The following is a 15585-nucleotide window of genomic DNA, read 5'->3' on the forward strand; positions in this document are numbered from 1 at the left end:
GGTGTTAGTAAGCACTCCGTGTATGTGTGAAATGACTGAATGAGAGCCTGTATTCTCAATGAGCATTTCTAACAAGCTTTGCATAATAATGATATTCCCCTTAATGTCCACAGAAGCCACACTCCTTTGTATTAAATTATATTTTTCATAGTTCATTGTAAGTTTAATAACTTATTAATTTATTGAATAAAATCTGGTATGTGAGTGCCTTACTCATATAATAAAAAACTTACTTGAAATGGCATCAAAAGCATTTTCTTTATTTCTACTTTAATTGTAAAAGTGCTTTTAATTAAGCCTTTTCTTAGTTTTAACACGAGTGATTCATTAGATCTAATCATGTGTTTTTACTGATTGTTTCCTCCATAAGAGTGGGAAGTTCCAAGTTAAATATCTCACAACTTAGTAAGTTGATCATAAGTAATATGCATTTATGAATTACATTTGGTAATAGAATTGCCTAGAAAATTGAATGAGAAGCCATTTATTAATCATAGATTTATGGCTAAGATCCTGGAAGAATTTGCTAAAGATTAATAATAACTATCTTTTAATGGTAGGAATATGGGAGATTTCCTAGGTCTACTTTAGGCCTACTCATATTGTCTATTTAAAAAACCCCACCATGAACCTAGATTATTTAATAACAACAATAACAATACAAACAACAAAGCTATTTAAATTTGGGAGAAAAGACAATTATCCTGTTAGTCTAAATTTATTATTTTAAAAATTACATTAGTCATATTTTCCCACATTGCAGATAACCCTATTAATATTATACATGCAGTCGAAGGAATCTAGTTATAGTGTAAGAAACCAAGTATTTTATATTTATTGATAATACAAGATTTTTTTATTTTCTACTATTAATAATTCAGACTTTTCTAAAGGGAATTATCTAAATATTGAAATTTGTTTGAGTTTTGACAAACTTAAAAAAATATCTATTAACTTCTTGTAAAGGGCTTAAATTTAATCTTAAAAGTGATTTCCTAACCAGAAAGTATGTGTTATAGGATAACACTAATTAAGAAGTGAAGGATTTTCAATGGGATAGTTTCTGATACTTTATTAAGAAAAAATGGTTAAAATTGCTTTGTGAAAGCATTAAAAATGTTCACACCTATCTTTTCTAAATGAATAAACTTAGTAATGCATTAATGTAAAGGAACTATAAATACTTTTCGTGGGAGGAGATTGTCTAAGCTGATTAACAATAAGAGATAGGCCTAAAGTAGACCTTGAAAAGTTTAAAAATATTTGTTTTAGTCCAGGTTTACTAATATTTAACAACTCATTTGATGTGGACTTCAAAATAGATGTCAGATATAAATAACTGATATGGTCATACTGCTATGCACCCAACTAAATAGCTCTAGTCTAAGTTTTTAAAGTTTGTTGATATTTTTTGTTATTTTATACATTTGTGAAGAGTTTTCATTAGGCATTGTCTCTGTGGGAAGGAGTTAATCATTTTAGTTAGGATATAGGGGTTGAAGGTATGGTTTTAGTGCCAATTAAGCTATTATAGTCAGAAATCCAGAAATGCCCAAACCCTGCCCATCCAATCTACTCTTAGCCCCCAAGAGTCATAATGGAACTGTCTGCAAGGAACAGTATCCAGTGGGACTCGGAGTATTACATGAAAGCTGTGCCAGCTTCCAGCACCCCAGTGTAGAACTCTTCGTAAATTTAAGTGGCATTGGTACGTGCAGTTTAGGCTTAAGCCCTACGTGAGGACTACTTCCCTCCCAACCATTTAGAATCCTGGGACCAGCATGTTGAGGTGTCTGAGCTAGAAAGTTAGAGGAGAGAACAAACTAGTGAGTAAACACCAAGTCCCCAAAGAGCTTCTGAATCTGCTTAGTTAACTGACTGCTGTATATAGTGGAGAAGTGCAAGAGAATGGCCATTCGGCCTCAGGGTTCAGTCCAGGCCAGAATTTGAGGCAAAAAAACAGATCTTGTTTGACTCCAGCTACTACCCAGTCAGAATTTTGTATTGTCGTGTACTCAGATTAGTAACCTCTCTTACCTTTAGGGAGAACTAGGTAAGGAGATGGGCAGAGGCATACCTGGCACAAGAAAAGGAGCTCCTACAACCACAATAAAATACCATTCACTTTCATGTATGAAGAAAGACTGGAAACTTCTATTTCTCAATATAGTACAGGCCCAAGGCATGCAGGTAATAACTCCACGTCATATGATCAAAATACTCGTTTGGACTTTACTAAGGCGTGTAATGACTCAGACATGCAGAAGATTTCTGTAATTGGCTGATGTTTATTTCACCTCTAGTGTGAAGTAGATTATGTAAATATTTTAAGTCTTGTTCTAATAAATATTAGTATTGTTGCTAGGATGTTTGAGCTCTTGATCTTAGGTTAACAGTTTAATGAAGAGAAATGTGGTTTATTTTTAGACTTTCATGCTTGAAGGCTTCTAATTACAATGGCAAATAATACTAGCATAGAAATGAGAACCATTTGGACATCTAGACTCACATGCTTTAATATGTTTTTCTCATTGTTAGGATTCTATATGGTATCATTTTTTTCTTTTTTTAAATTATCTTAAGTTGTACATATGTCTACTTTTTCCCCAATTGACACCCCCCTCCCCAACCATTCCCACCCCAGGCAAACCCTCACTGCCCCAGTGTCTGTGTCCATTGGTTATGCTAATATGCATGCATACAAGTCCTTTGGTTGCTCTCTAACCCTCCCACCTCCCCTGCCATTTGTCTCTGGATCTATTTTTGCTCATCAAATTATGTTGATCATTATACCCCACATATGAGTGAGATCATGTGATATTTATCTTTCTCCGACTGGCTTATTTTGCTTAGCATAATGCTCTCCAGTTCCATCCATGCTGCTGCAAATGGTAAAAGTTCCTTCTTTTTTATAGTATTGCAGTGTAGTATTCCATTATGTAGATGTATCATAGTTTTTTAATCCACTCATCTGCTGATGGGCACTTAGATTGTTCCCAAATCTTAGCTATGGTAAATTGTGCTGCTATGAACATAGGGGTGCATATATCCTTCCTGATTGGTGTTTCTGGTTTCTTGGGATATAGTCCTAGAAGTGGGAGTACTATACTGGGTCAAATGGGAGTTCCATTTTTAACTTTTTGAGGAAACTGCATCCTGTCTTCATTTCTTTTTATGTGTTTTGTCTTTAACACAATGAAAAAAACCTTTATAATTAATAAATATTCCTCCCAGGCCTAAATATAATAGCACTACCTACTGATTTATTTCTATACTAGAGGCCCGATTCACGATATTCATCCAAGAGTAGTTCTTCCTTCCCTCCGGCACCTGGAACCCGGGCTTTCCTCGCAGCCCCGGCTTTGTCTGGAAGGTCGTCCGGAAGGACATCTGATCTAATTAGCATATTATGCTTTTATTATTATAGATGTGTAAGCACTTACCTTGCCTAACAGCTGTAATGTAAAAGAAATAATCGTATGGATATCAAGTTCAAGATCCCTGAGATGGGCCTATATACACCTTTTAAACTTTATTTTACTCTTTGAAGTTAACTTGCTATTGCAGTAGTTGAAGTTAAAGTAGAAACTACTATTATTGATTATAAGCAGACTTTTGCTTCTTATAATGTCAGAATAAAACCCCTTACCAGAGAACTCATTTGCAAAAAAAAAAAAAACAAAAAAGCAAACAAACAACACACACACACACACACACACACACACACACACACACACAACACAAAACTATAAAATCTGAATTTAATACAGTCCAGGTGGAGGAAGGGAGCAATAGAAAATAACTTTGCCTTTTCCCTGATTTCAGCTTCAAGCTAAGTACAGTCCATAACTGTGGGGACTCTGGTGAAAAAACAATAGTCTCTCTGGCTAGGGAAACTAGAAAACTGAAACCAGCCAACCTTGACCACTGAAGATAGTGGAGGAATCCCAGAAGGAGAAGAGCTAGAAAAGGGAGAGTTCTCAAATTTTGTGTATACACATCTGTGAGTGACTTCTGAATTAAGCATGAATACAACAGACTCAGAACAGCCCATCTAAAGACAAAAAAAAATCTGTACTGGGCTAGAGCTGCCTCCTAAGAAACAGGAGCCAAACCAAGATATTTGTCTGCTGAAACAAACAAAAAAACAGCTCTCATTGGAGAAAAAATAATAATCTAGAGTCTTCACAAATAAACATTTATAATGTTAAGGGTACAATCCAAAATTACCCTACATATGAAGAATTAAGAAAATGGAACATATCCCAAGAGGAAAGAATCAACTGAGCCCTACCCTGAGATGAATGAGATACTGGCAATAAGAGACAAGAATTTTAAAGCAGCTCTTACAATATCTTCAATGAAGTAAAACATGCTCTCAGTGAATGAAAAATAATAAATCAGATAAATAGAAACAATGAAAAAAAAGAATCAAATGGAAGTTTTAGAAATGAAAAATACAATATTTGAAATTAAAAATTCACCGCATGGATTTAACAGTTCAGAAGGAAAAGTAACTGAACTTGAAGATAGAACAATAGAACTTAATGTGAAGAACAGAGAAAATATATTGGGGTGGGGCGAGGAAATGAATATAGAGACTCAGGGACCTCTTAGGTAATATCAAACAATACAACATATATGTAATTGGAACTTCAGAAGGAGAGGAGAGAATGGGATAGAAAACAAATTTTGAACATTTCCCAAGTTTGATGAAAACCAGAAATGTACAGATAAAATAATGCTCAATAAATACCAGACTCAATGAACCCAGAGAAGTTCACATCAAGTCACAGATGGCAAAACTGTTGAAAGCCAAAGATAAAGAGCAAAGGTTGGAAGCAGTAAGAGAAAAGACACATTTCAAACAGAGGAGCAAGGATCCATTTAATGAATGATTTCACCTCAGCAACTATGGAGGCCAAAAGTAAATGGAAGAACATGTTTATGTAAAGTGCTGGAAGAAAAGAAAAAAGCCTGTCAATTCAGAATTCTGTATTAAAAGGAAATATCCTTCAAGTATCAAGATGATTCCAGAATTAGATAGTGGTGATGATGGCACAACCTTGTGAATATACTGAAAAAAGCAAAAAAGCACAAAACTGGATTATATACCTTAAAAGGATGAATTTAATAGTATGTGAATTATATCTCAAAATTTCTTAAAATGAAGGATAAAAAAACTTTTTCACATAAAAGAAAACTCAGATATTTCTACACTGCAAGAAATGTCAAAAGAAGTTCTTTAAGGTTGAGGAAGAGTGATACCAGATGGAATTTTGGATTCTTGAAAGAAAAAGATCACCAGAAAATGATAAATATCTGAAGAAATGCAAAAGTCTCAATCTTTCCTCTTAATTTCTTTATAAATTGTATCATATAAGCAAAACTTGTGACTTTGTCTTGTGCAATGTGTAACATATAAAATATGTTATCATCCTATATATTATGCTAGAGGCCTGGTGCATGAAATTCATGCACTGGGGGCGGGGGGGGGGGTTGCCCCTCAGCCTGGCCTGCACCCTCTCACAGTCTGGGACCCCTTGGGGGATGTCCGCCTTCTGGCTTAGGCCCAATCCCCATCTGGCCTAAGCTGGCAGTCAGGCATCCCTCTAGCAGTCCGGGGCTCTCGCAGTCTGGGACCCCTCACTCCTTACCACCCATCTGCAGCTGAGGCGGGAGAGGCTCCCGCCACTGCCATTGCGCTTGCCAGCCGTGAGCCCGGCTTCTGGCTGAGCGGCACTCCCTCTGTGGGAGCACACTGACCACTAGAGGCAGCTCCTGTGTTGAGTGTCTGCCCCCTGGTGGTCAGTGTGTGTCATAGTGACCAGTCATTCCGCCGTTTGGTCGATTTGTATATTAGGATTTTATTATATAGGATAACAACTATTCCATAAAGCAGTGATGGGCAACCTTTTGAGCTTGGTGTGTCAAACTTCGCCAAAAAACTGAGCATAACTCAGTAGTGTGTCACTTTGAGGAAAAAACATTATTTCGCAAATGTTTCATCCTCAGGAGCAGCAAGTGTTTCATCCTCGGCATGCGGCTGCCTCAGCGGCCGCGTGTCATCAGAAATGGCTACACATGTCAGTGCTGTCACGCGTGTCATAGGTTCGCCATCACTGCCATAAAGGATGATTGTGAGGCTTCTATATTTCAAGTAAAATGGTACAGAATTAACTATAAGAAACATGTTATAATCCTTAGAGAAACAACTACACTAATCAAAGTGGTAGAGCTAAAATGCCAGTGTGAAAACAAATGAAATTCTAAAAAGCATTCAGATGATTCTTTTTAAAGTCAGGAAAGTAAGAACGTGGAAACAAACAACAAAAAAGGTAACTTAAAACAAATAATAAGCCCTGGCCGGGTAACTTAGTTGGTTAGAGTGTCATCCCAATACACCAAGGTTGTGGATTCAATCTCTGGTACATAGAAGAATCAACCAATGAACCCATAAATAAGTGGAACAACATATTGATGTTTCCCTTTCTCTCTCTCTTTCCCTCCTTTTCCCCCTTCCTTTCTCCATTCCACTCTCTCTAAAAAGAAATGGAAAAAATATCCTTGAGTGAGGATTAACAACAACAAAAAAAGGTTTTATTGTATAGCATACAGAAAATTACAGAAAACATAGCTGTACACTTTAAAAATCCTATATAATCTATATAATAAAAGGGTAATATGCAAATTGACCAAATGGCAGAAGGACCAGTTGCTATGACATGCACTGGCCACCAGAGGGCAGATGCTCAGCATAGGAGCTGCCCCCTGGTGGTCATTGTGCTCCCACAGGGGGAGGGCCACTCAGCCAGAAGCTGGTGAGCGAATGCAGCGGTGGTGGCGGGAGCCTCTCCTGCCTCCGTGGCAGCGCTAAGGATTTCTGACTGCTGTCAGTTGGACATTTCCCAAAGGCTCCCAGACTGCGAGAGGGCACAGGCTGGGCTGAGGGACCCCACTCTCCCTCTCCCAGTGCGTGAATTTTAGTGCACCGGGCCGCTAGTCAATTATAAAGTGAACATAGGTTTAACCACTCAAGTCAAGAAATAAAACATTGCTGGTGTCTCAGAAGCCCCTGTGGGGCCCCCTCCTGTTGCTGATCCCTTTAATTATTTCTTTTTTTCTCTTTGTTTTTTTTTTTTAGCAAATTTAACAGGACATGCAGAGAAGGTGGGGATTGAAAATTTTGAGCTTCTGAAAGTCCTAGGAACTGGAGGTAAGTTTTGAGTTAATTATTTTTGGAAGAAAAAAAAAAAATACTTGTTATTTCTATGACAAAGGATTGATATTTCCAGTATAGAAATCAGTTGAAATTTAAAAAGCATAAGGAATTCAACAGAACTGTCAAAGAACCTGAATAATGATTCATAGAAGAAATACAAAAGGAGAATTTGAAAGAATTAGCAAGGATTTAGAAAAATCAATCTCTTTTACCCTGCTGTTGGGAATGTAAATTAATTCAATGTTTACATAGGAGACAATATTCAAGAAATCACTAACATTTAAAAAGAACTTGTTACTTGCCAAGTACTCCATTAAGTGCTTTATACTGATTGACTCATTCAATCCTCAACTTTATTGATATTCAATGATCATAATTTTGAATAATGAAAAGCTCAAGACCCTTTAGAAACCTAACAATATGAGTTTGGTTAAATGGAACATGGATCTGTATGTTCTATAATCTAAACTAATAATCTATACTAATAAAAGGGTAATATGCTATTTAGATCGGACGTCTTCTGGACATCCATCCAGACGTCCTTCTGGACAAAGCCACGGTGGCGGAGCTGAGGCAGAGGCGGTTAGGGGCGACCAGGCTGGCAGGTGAGCAGTTAGGGGTGGTCAGGCTGGGGAGCAGTTAGGAGCGATCAGGCTGGCAGGGGAGCAGTTAGGAGTGATCAGTCCGGCAGGCAGAGGTGGTTAGGGGCAATCAGGCAGGCAGGGGAGCAGTTAGGAGTGGTCAGGCAGGGGAGCAGTTAGGAGCGATCAGTTAGGGGTGATCAGGCCGGCAGGCAGAGGCGGTTAGGGGCAATCAGGCAGGCAGGGGAGCAGTTAGTGGTGATCAGGCTGGCAGGCAGAGGTGGTAGGGGTAATCAGGCAGGCAGGCAGGTGAGCGGTTAAGAGCCAGTGGTCCTGGATTGAGAGAGGGATATCCGACTGCCGGTAGTCGGACATCCCCTGAGGGGTCCTGGATTGGAGAGGGTGCAGGCTGGGCTGAGGGACCCCTCCCAACCCCCACCCCTCGTGCATGAATTTCGTGCACTGGGCCTCTAGTTAGTATAATAAGATTGAAAGATCTGTATTTACTAACATTTTTAAACCTGCCATAATGTAGTAAGTTAAGAGAATGTACAATATACCATTTCCATAATATTAAAAAATTATGTATATCAATATCTACATGTGTGTACGTATGTAAAAAAAAAATCTCTGGTATATATACCAGACTGATAACAGTGGTTGTTGTCCCTGGGTGGTGGGATTTTAAATGATACTGATTTTCTGCTTTATACTTTGCTGTGTCTTCTGAATTTTTACTACTGCTGTTCGTCCTGCTTAAAAGTCAGGGCCTCATAGGTGTCTTGAGATCCTTAAATTTAGAAGAGCCCCATGTTTGGTTTAATGCTCTGCTTTCACTGTTGTAAAATTCTAAATAATTCACGAACAAACCATCCCACTTTTTCATTTTGCACTGTCCCCCCTCCCATGCCTCTCCTCCCCCGCCCACCACCACCACCACCACCACGTAGCTTGTCAGAACTGCACTGTGTCTCTTTAGCCCTCCCCTTGGAATGTGCTTCTCTGCTGGAGAACTTGCCACTTCATTTTTCCTTCCTTCAGGTGGAAGTGAAAAGCAGGCCTTTACCTCTCTTTTTTTCATCCATAGCAGGCCTGTAGTCTCTTTCCCTCCCTTTGGGGGCAGACCATTTTTCTTCCCCACTGAAGTTTAGCTTGAAAGAAGTACCAAAGAAAGTCTTACAAACATGATCTTACTGTGAAGAAGAAGCAAGGCACCATGAGTGAATGAAGTGGAAACAATAAATAGCAGAATTAGACCCACAGGGAACTATTGGAATTATTAGATGTGAAATATAATATACATGTTTATATGGTTTTAAAATTTGAGATTTGACAGTAATATTAAGGAAAAAGGCATGCTAAAAAAATGACCAGACAGATTTGAAAAAGAACCAAGAGAGCTTCCAGAAGTGAAAAAACAATTTAAATTATAAACTTAGTAGGTGTTTTATTAACAACTGAGATATAGTTAGAGAAAGAGCAATTTGGGAGATGAATTTGAGGAAAGTATGCAGAACATAGAATGGAGAAAAAAGAGATGGCATCTATAAAAGAGATTAAGATAGAAAGGATAGACAATAGCTGAAAATTTACTAGGATTGGTTGAATATGTGAATTTGCAGATTTAAAAAACAGAGCATATCACAAGCAGACAAGTATAAATAAATTCTTTTTTTTAATCCTCACCCAAGGGTATGTTTTTATTGATTTTAGGGAGAGAGAGGAAGAGAGAGAGAGACAATTGATATGAGAAACATCCATTGGCTGCATCCCATATGTGCCCTAACCAGGGATCAGTCTGAAATCTAGGTTTATGCCCTGACTGGGAATTGACCCCGCAGCCTTTTGGTGTACGGGATGATGCTCCAACCATCTGAGCTACTAGCCAGGGCTAAAGAAGTTCTTATATAGATACATCATAGAGAAACTGATGAACACCAGAGACGGACAGATACCCTAAGCATAGCCAGGGAGAAGATTTATTTATGAAGGAGCAATGATTAAATTAATGACCTTTACAACAGTGACCACGAAAGCCATAGGAGAGTGGAAGAATATCTGCAAAATGCCCAGACAAAATAACTGTCAATTTAGAATTATATACTCAGCAAAACTTTTCCAGAAGTGAGAGCAAAATAGACATTTTCAGACATATAAAAGCTGGGTGTGTTTCTTACCAGTAGGTCCTCATTAAAATTTTTTCTAAAAGATATAGTTATAAGGAGAAGAAAAGTGATCTCAGGAGAGTTTCTGAGATGCAGAAAGGATTCATTAGCAAAGAATATCTAAATATTGTCTGTGTGAAAGCATGGTCATAATGTTGAAATTGTGGCGGTAAAAATAGCAAACTGAAATATTAGACAAAAGTGGCATATAATTTTGTATATGATAGGAGTGATGTTCTGAGATAGTGTTCCTCAAGCTTTATCATGCACATGAATCCTGAATGTATAAATTACCACACTGATTTAAGAAAAGAATAAAATACCCGAACAGTCCTATAACTCTTAAAGAAATTGGTCAGTAAGCAAGTCTTCCTAATAGGAAAACACTTGATACAGTTTTAAGAATGAGTTCTGCCAAACATTAGAGACATAGATAATTTTAATCTACAAACTCAGAGAACAGAAAGTTGGATTATTTCCTCCAATTTATTGTATGAGGCCAGTAGTATAACCTTGATTCCAAAAAACAGGTAAAGGGAGTGTGAGGAAGGAATATTATAGGCCAGTTTAATATAAAATTTGTAAAATCCAGCCTCGTGTGTATTTTCTTTCAACACATTTAGTGCTCTGTCTCATTATCTACCTCAACTTTTTGAATGGTTTGATCACAGGTCTTAAAGGTAATTCTTCAGAGGTGAGGAAAGAGTTTACCAATAACATTTTACTTTTGTATTTCCATTTTATGCTTCTCTGCTGTTCTATTTATAATTTGTCTACTGTTAGCCATGGATACTGCTCTTCTTGTCACCTGCAGTATACTTGCTTAAAGACGATGGGAAATTATGAAATGTCACTGTAGGTATTCCTATATTTAAAATCACAGTTTTGATGAGTAAATGGAGTAGGTGGAAACTTTTATTATGAATTTAATAAAATATTAATTTTTATTCAAATATTTCACCACTGATCTTCAGTTTCATTACCTTTTTAAGATAATTTTTTTACAGCACTATTTAGAATAATAGAAGTCTTTGTGTCATGTCAGGTTTTCTATGGAAGTGAAACTTCTGATAAATTTTACACTAGAAAAAATGCTATTCATCCAATATCTTGAAGACTTTGTGGAATATTGGAATAGAAAAGGTTTATTTTTTGATGTGATACTTAAATGCATGTAATATTCATGAAAAATAATTGTCTTTTACTCAGAGTATTGATTTATTTATCTTGTTTCTTTTGGTCTATCACTAATTGGTTGATCAGTTTCCAAAGCAAGAGACTTGGAAATAACTTTTGATTCTTCTCTATTTTGACCTTATTTATTTTGTTTTCCACAGAATCTTATAATTTTTTTCCATCAAAATGACCCTTAGAATAACCTTTTCTTTTCTGTCCCTAGTGCCATCACTCATATTACCTTATATATGCATTGTTTTTAGTGTTCTCTTAACTGGTCTGCCTTCCTGCAAATTTTCTCTTCCATTTTATGTACAGTAGATCCTCGGGTTACGTTGGAGATCCGTTCCTACGGCGCGACGTAACGTGATTTTCGCCGTAAGTCGGAACCCACCTACATAAGCACCTACGTCACTCACACGGAGCACATACACCGCAGTAATGAAGTGAAACAGTAAAAAAAATTTAAAAGAAAGATAACAATTCCTGATCTTTACTTGTGGTAAATAAATAATAGAAAACATAAAGCACATATGTACATACGTCGAAATGATGGAACATTTTTTTTTTTTTTTTTTTTTTACAAATAAATGGGAGATGGTGACTTAACCACTAAACGACATACGTCGAGACCTACACAACCTGAGGACTGCCTGTACTTTATACATATATCCTGTTATAAAATAATATACAGCCACATTAAAACTCAACATTATTGCTCTATTCTCCTGTTTTCAGAACTCACAGTGCCATTTTTTTCCAGTTAATTATTCAGGTCCAAAATCTTTTGTTGTTGTTAATCCTCACCTGAGGATATTTGTCCATTGGTTTTTAGGGAGAGTGGAAGAGAGAAGGAAAGACAGAGAGAAACATCGATGTAAGAGAAACATTGATTGGTTGCCTCCCACATGAGCCCCAACCAGGGCCCAGGCTGGAGAGGAGTCTGCAACCAAGGTACATGCCCTTGACCCGAATTGAACCCAGGAGGGGATGCTCTATCCACTGAGCGAAACCGGCTAGGGCAAGTCCAAAATCTTTTTAAAGATTTTTATTTTTTTAGAGAGGAAGGGAGAGGGAGAGAGAAACATCAGTGTGCGAGTGACCCCAGGGATTGACCCCCACAACTCCTGGCATGTGCCCTGACTGGGAACAGAACCGGCAACCTTGTGATGCACTGGATGACGCCCAGCCAATGGAGCCACACCGGCCAGGGCTCCAGTCCAAATTCTTGCCTTGCTTTCAGGCTAGCTCTGTTTTCTCCTGTCTTTTCTCCAGTTACCATCATATTCTGCTTACTTTCTAGTTCAGTTAATTTTCCTTACTCCCCTACAATTACGTACTTTCCCACTCTCTGATGTCCGGCCTTGTCTTGTTCTCTCATTTTCATGCTCCTCCTCTTTTCTGCCCGTCCAGATCCTGCCCAGGTTGCTTCATTCTCTGAATTGTGCCACTGAAGCTCTTTTGTGGAAAACGCAGCACTGCCCTGGTCAGTGTGGCTCAGCTGGTTGGGCATGGTCCTGTGCACTGAAAAGTTGCCAGTTCTATTCCTGGTCAGGGCACATGCCCGGGTTTTAGGCTTGATCCCCAATAGGGGCGTGCAGGAGGCAGCCCATTGGTGTTTCTGCTCTCACATTGATGTTTGTTTCTCTCCTCTTCCTTCTTCTCTCTAAAAATCAATTTTAAAAAAAATATATATTTTTTAAAGAAACACAGCACTGAGTGGTTCTCTGAATTTTCCTTCACATTTGCTATTTTTCTTCCAGATGGTAAGCACTTAAGATCACCCCTGTAAATTTTTCCAACCCTATTGCCCTGTCCCATTCCCATATCCATAACAGTATGAAGTATAAGTCTACCAAGTATATAATTTATGCTCTTGTCTCTTGCATTATTCTTGCGGTTGATACTCCCACATCCAGGAAATGTCTTTGGTTCATCTTTTAGAATTATTGTTTCATGATGAAATTTTGGATTATTTGTGGGAACAATGATTCTATTTTTATTTCTGCAGCTTTCTTTTGACCATTTTTCTTTCTTCGAGACATCTAAGTATAGAAGTCTTTAAACATACCCATTGTGTGCATTATTACTAATTCTGATGCTTAAATGGAGCATGAAGTTCTCAGCTAAAAGAATTTAGTATTGTCTTTGAATTTTTTTATTCATCATACATGATCCATACTTTGGAGATCTTTGGTCATTATGACAAAAAGGTAAAATTTGCCATGTGACTGTAAAGAGGCAGTGGGGTTGGTTTCTCCTCCCAGTTTTGGTTGTGAGGTTCTTGGGTATTGAGGATGACTTAGAAGTCTCAGGTTTGAATCTTGACATTATCATTGCCTATTTGCCTTCCTTGAAACATCAAATGAACTCTTCGAGCCTAAATCTCTATTGGCATAAGTTAATAATACCTATCTCACAATGTTGTTACAAGATTAATGAGATAATGGATATGAATTGTCAGTTGCTAGATAACTATCAGTTGTGGTTATTTATTGTACAGGGAAGTCCTCCATAAAGTTGTATCCTAAATTAGAAAACTAAAAATGATTTAGGAATTATTCATAAGAATAGGTTATTAGTTATTTCATATAATCACTGTTAGCATATCTGGGAGTAATTTCAACTAGTTATATTTTTCTTTTTTTAAAATTCATCTTAGAGAAAGGTAGGGAGAGGGAGAGAAACATCAATGTGAGAGAGAAACATCAATCTGTTGCCTCCCACACGTGCCCTGACCAGGGATCAAGCCTGCAACCTGAGTATGTGTCCTGACTGGGAATCAAACCTGCCACCTTTTGATGTACAGGATGACGCTCCAACAACAGAGCCACACTGGCCAGGGCTAAAGTTATATTTCTAATAATAAAAATCTAACAAAAATGTTTTATAAATAACATGTTGAAATTTTATTATAATTTCTAAAGTTGATTTATAAATTACCTTAAATACATGTCAAATGAAAATGTATTTTTTTCTTATTCTTTGTCTTCTCTTAACTATTCAGACATTTTAGGCTCTTAACCTTTTTGTATTTTGGGTTAACAGTCTTATGCTAAAATATACATAAAATGAATAATAAAGCATTTAGATTGCTTGACACATAACAAATGCGATGTAAACGTTAGCTATTTATATGGCTGTAAGGGAAAGAAGCGTGTTTCTAAAAGAGCTAATGTAATGCACCACCAAGGCCTCAGGTTAGCTTACTATGTAAGTGAATGTCATTTCTTAGCAAATATTTTATTAGCCTAAAATATATCCAGGAGGAGGGAAATACAGCCAGCAAAAGATCTTCCATGTTTCAGGCTGGTCTCTCCTAATCCATTCTCCACACGACAGCCAGAGTGATCTTTTTAAAGATCCTTCTTAAGTGCATGTCACTTCTCTATTTAAAACCTCTCAGTCCATCCCATTGCTGTTGGAATTCATTCTTTCATATGTATTTATCAAGAGGCAAGAATTGCTTTGGGTACTGAAATAGAGTAGTGAGCATTTAAAATATATGTATTACATAAAAAATTGCAAGTTGAATAATATTAACCTGGTCTCTGTTTAACATAGAATTATTTCTGGGTTTATGAAACCTTGGCAGAACATAGAAATTCAAAATGCCATGCCTCCTGTAATGTCTAATGAGCAGTAACCGTTTGTGCCTCAGTCCCTGGTGCCCTCATAAGAAGGTCAGTTTTTCTTTATCATGTAGGGGTTGTTGTTTTGTTGTTTTGTCACCTAATCTACAGCAGATCTTGCAAACTGTTCTGTGGAAATACTTGTTTAGTAGACTGCCCGGTGGGTTGCTCACCCCAGCCTTGAGGGCCATCTTTGAAATGTTCTCTTTACTCATTGGCCCCAGACTCTATGAAAATCATCGCTGACAGGGCACCCTTTAAAAAATGTTTTTGTTCTTACTGCACACTTTTCAAAAAACATTTTTATTAAATAAGACGTAATTCTAGTTCTCCTGGTAACTTGCCACTAGAGGGTGCTAGACATTGCACTAGGCCAGTGGTAGGCAAACTCATTAGTCAACAGAGCCAAATATCAACAGTACAACGATTGAAATTTCTTTTGAGAGCCAAATTTTTTAAACTTAAACTTCTTCTAATGCCACTTCTTCAAAATAGACTCGCCCAGCCGTGGTATTTTGTGGAAGAGCCACACTCAAGGGGCCAAAGAGCCACATGTGGCTCGCGAGCCGCAGTTTGCCGACCATGGCACTAGGCAACTTAAAGACAGCTACTTTTTGGTGATAGAAAAAACTTTGGTTGAGTTATGTAAATGTAGAAGACTGTTTTAAAAAAGTATGATGACTTAGTCATCGTTTGTCATTTTATTCTCTTAGGTATTTGGAAAGTATCCCTATTAAAAATAGTACCTTTATAAAAGCATATATTTATTAAATTGTCAAAATTGTCATTCAAAAGTGTTTATAATCTTG

The 15585-nt window shown here is 37.4% G+C and overlaps 1 protein-coding gene across 1 annotated transcript in view; it reads left to right on the forward strand.

The window, feature by feature from the left end:
- RPS6KA5 (ribosomal protein S6 kinase A5) overlaps positions 1-15585 on the forward strand; it is a 126735-nt gene that overhangs the window by 27924 nt on the left and 83226 nt on the right. The window contains exon 2 of the mRNA XM_054715828.1: positions 7145-7216. Within this exon, the coding sequence (XP_054571803.1) occupies positions 7145-7216 (72 nt within the window). The remainder of the gene's footprint in view (positions 1-7144; positions 7217-15585) is intronic.

Source organism: Eptesicus fuscus, chromosome 5, assembly GCF_027574615.1.
Source record: "Eptesicus fuscus isolate TK198812 chromosome 5, DD_ASM_mEF_20220401, whole genome shotgun sequence".
Taxonomy (NCBI): domain Eukaryota; kingdom Metazoa; phylum Chordata; class Mammalia; order Chiroptera; family Vespertilionidae; genus Eptesicus; species Eptesicus fuscus.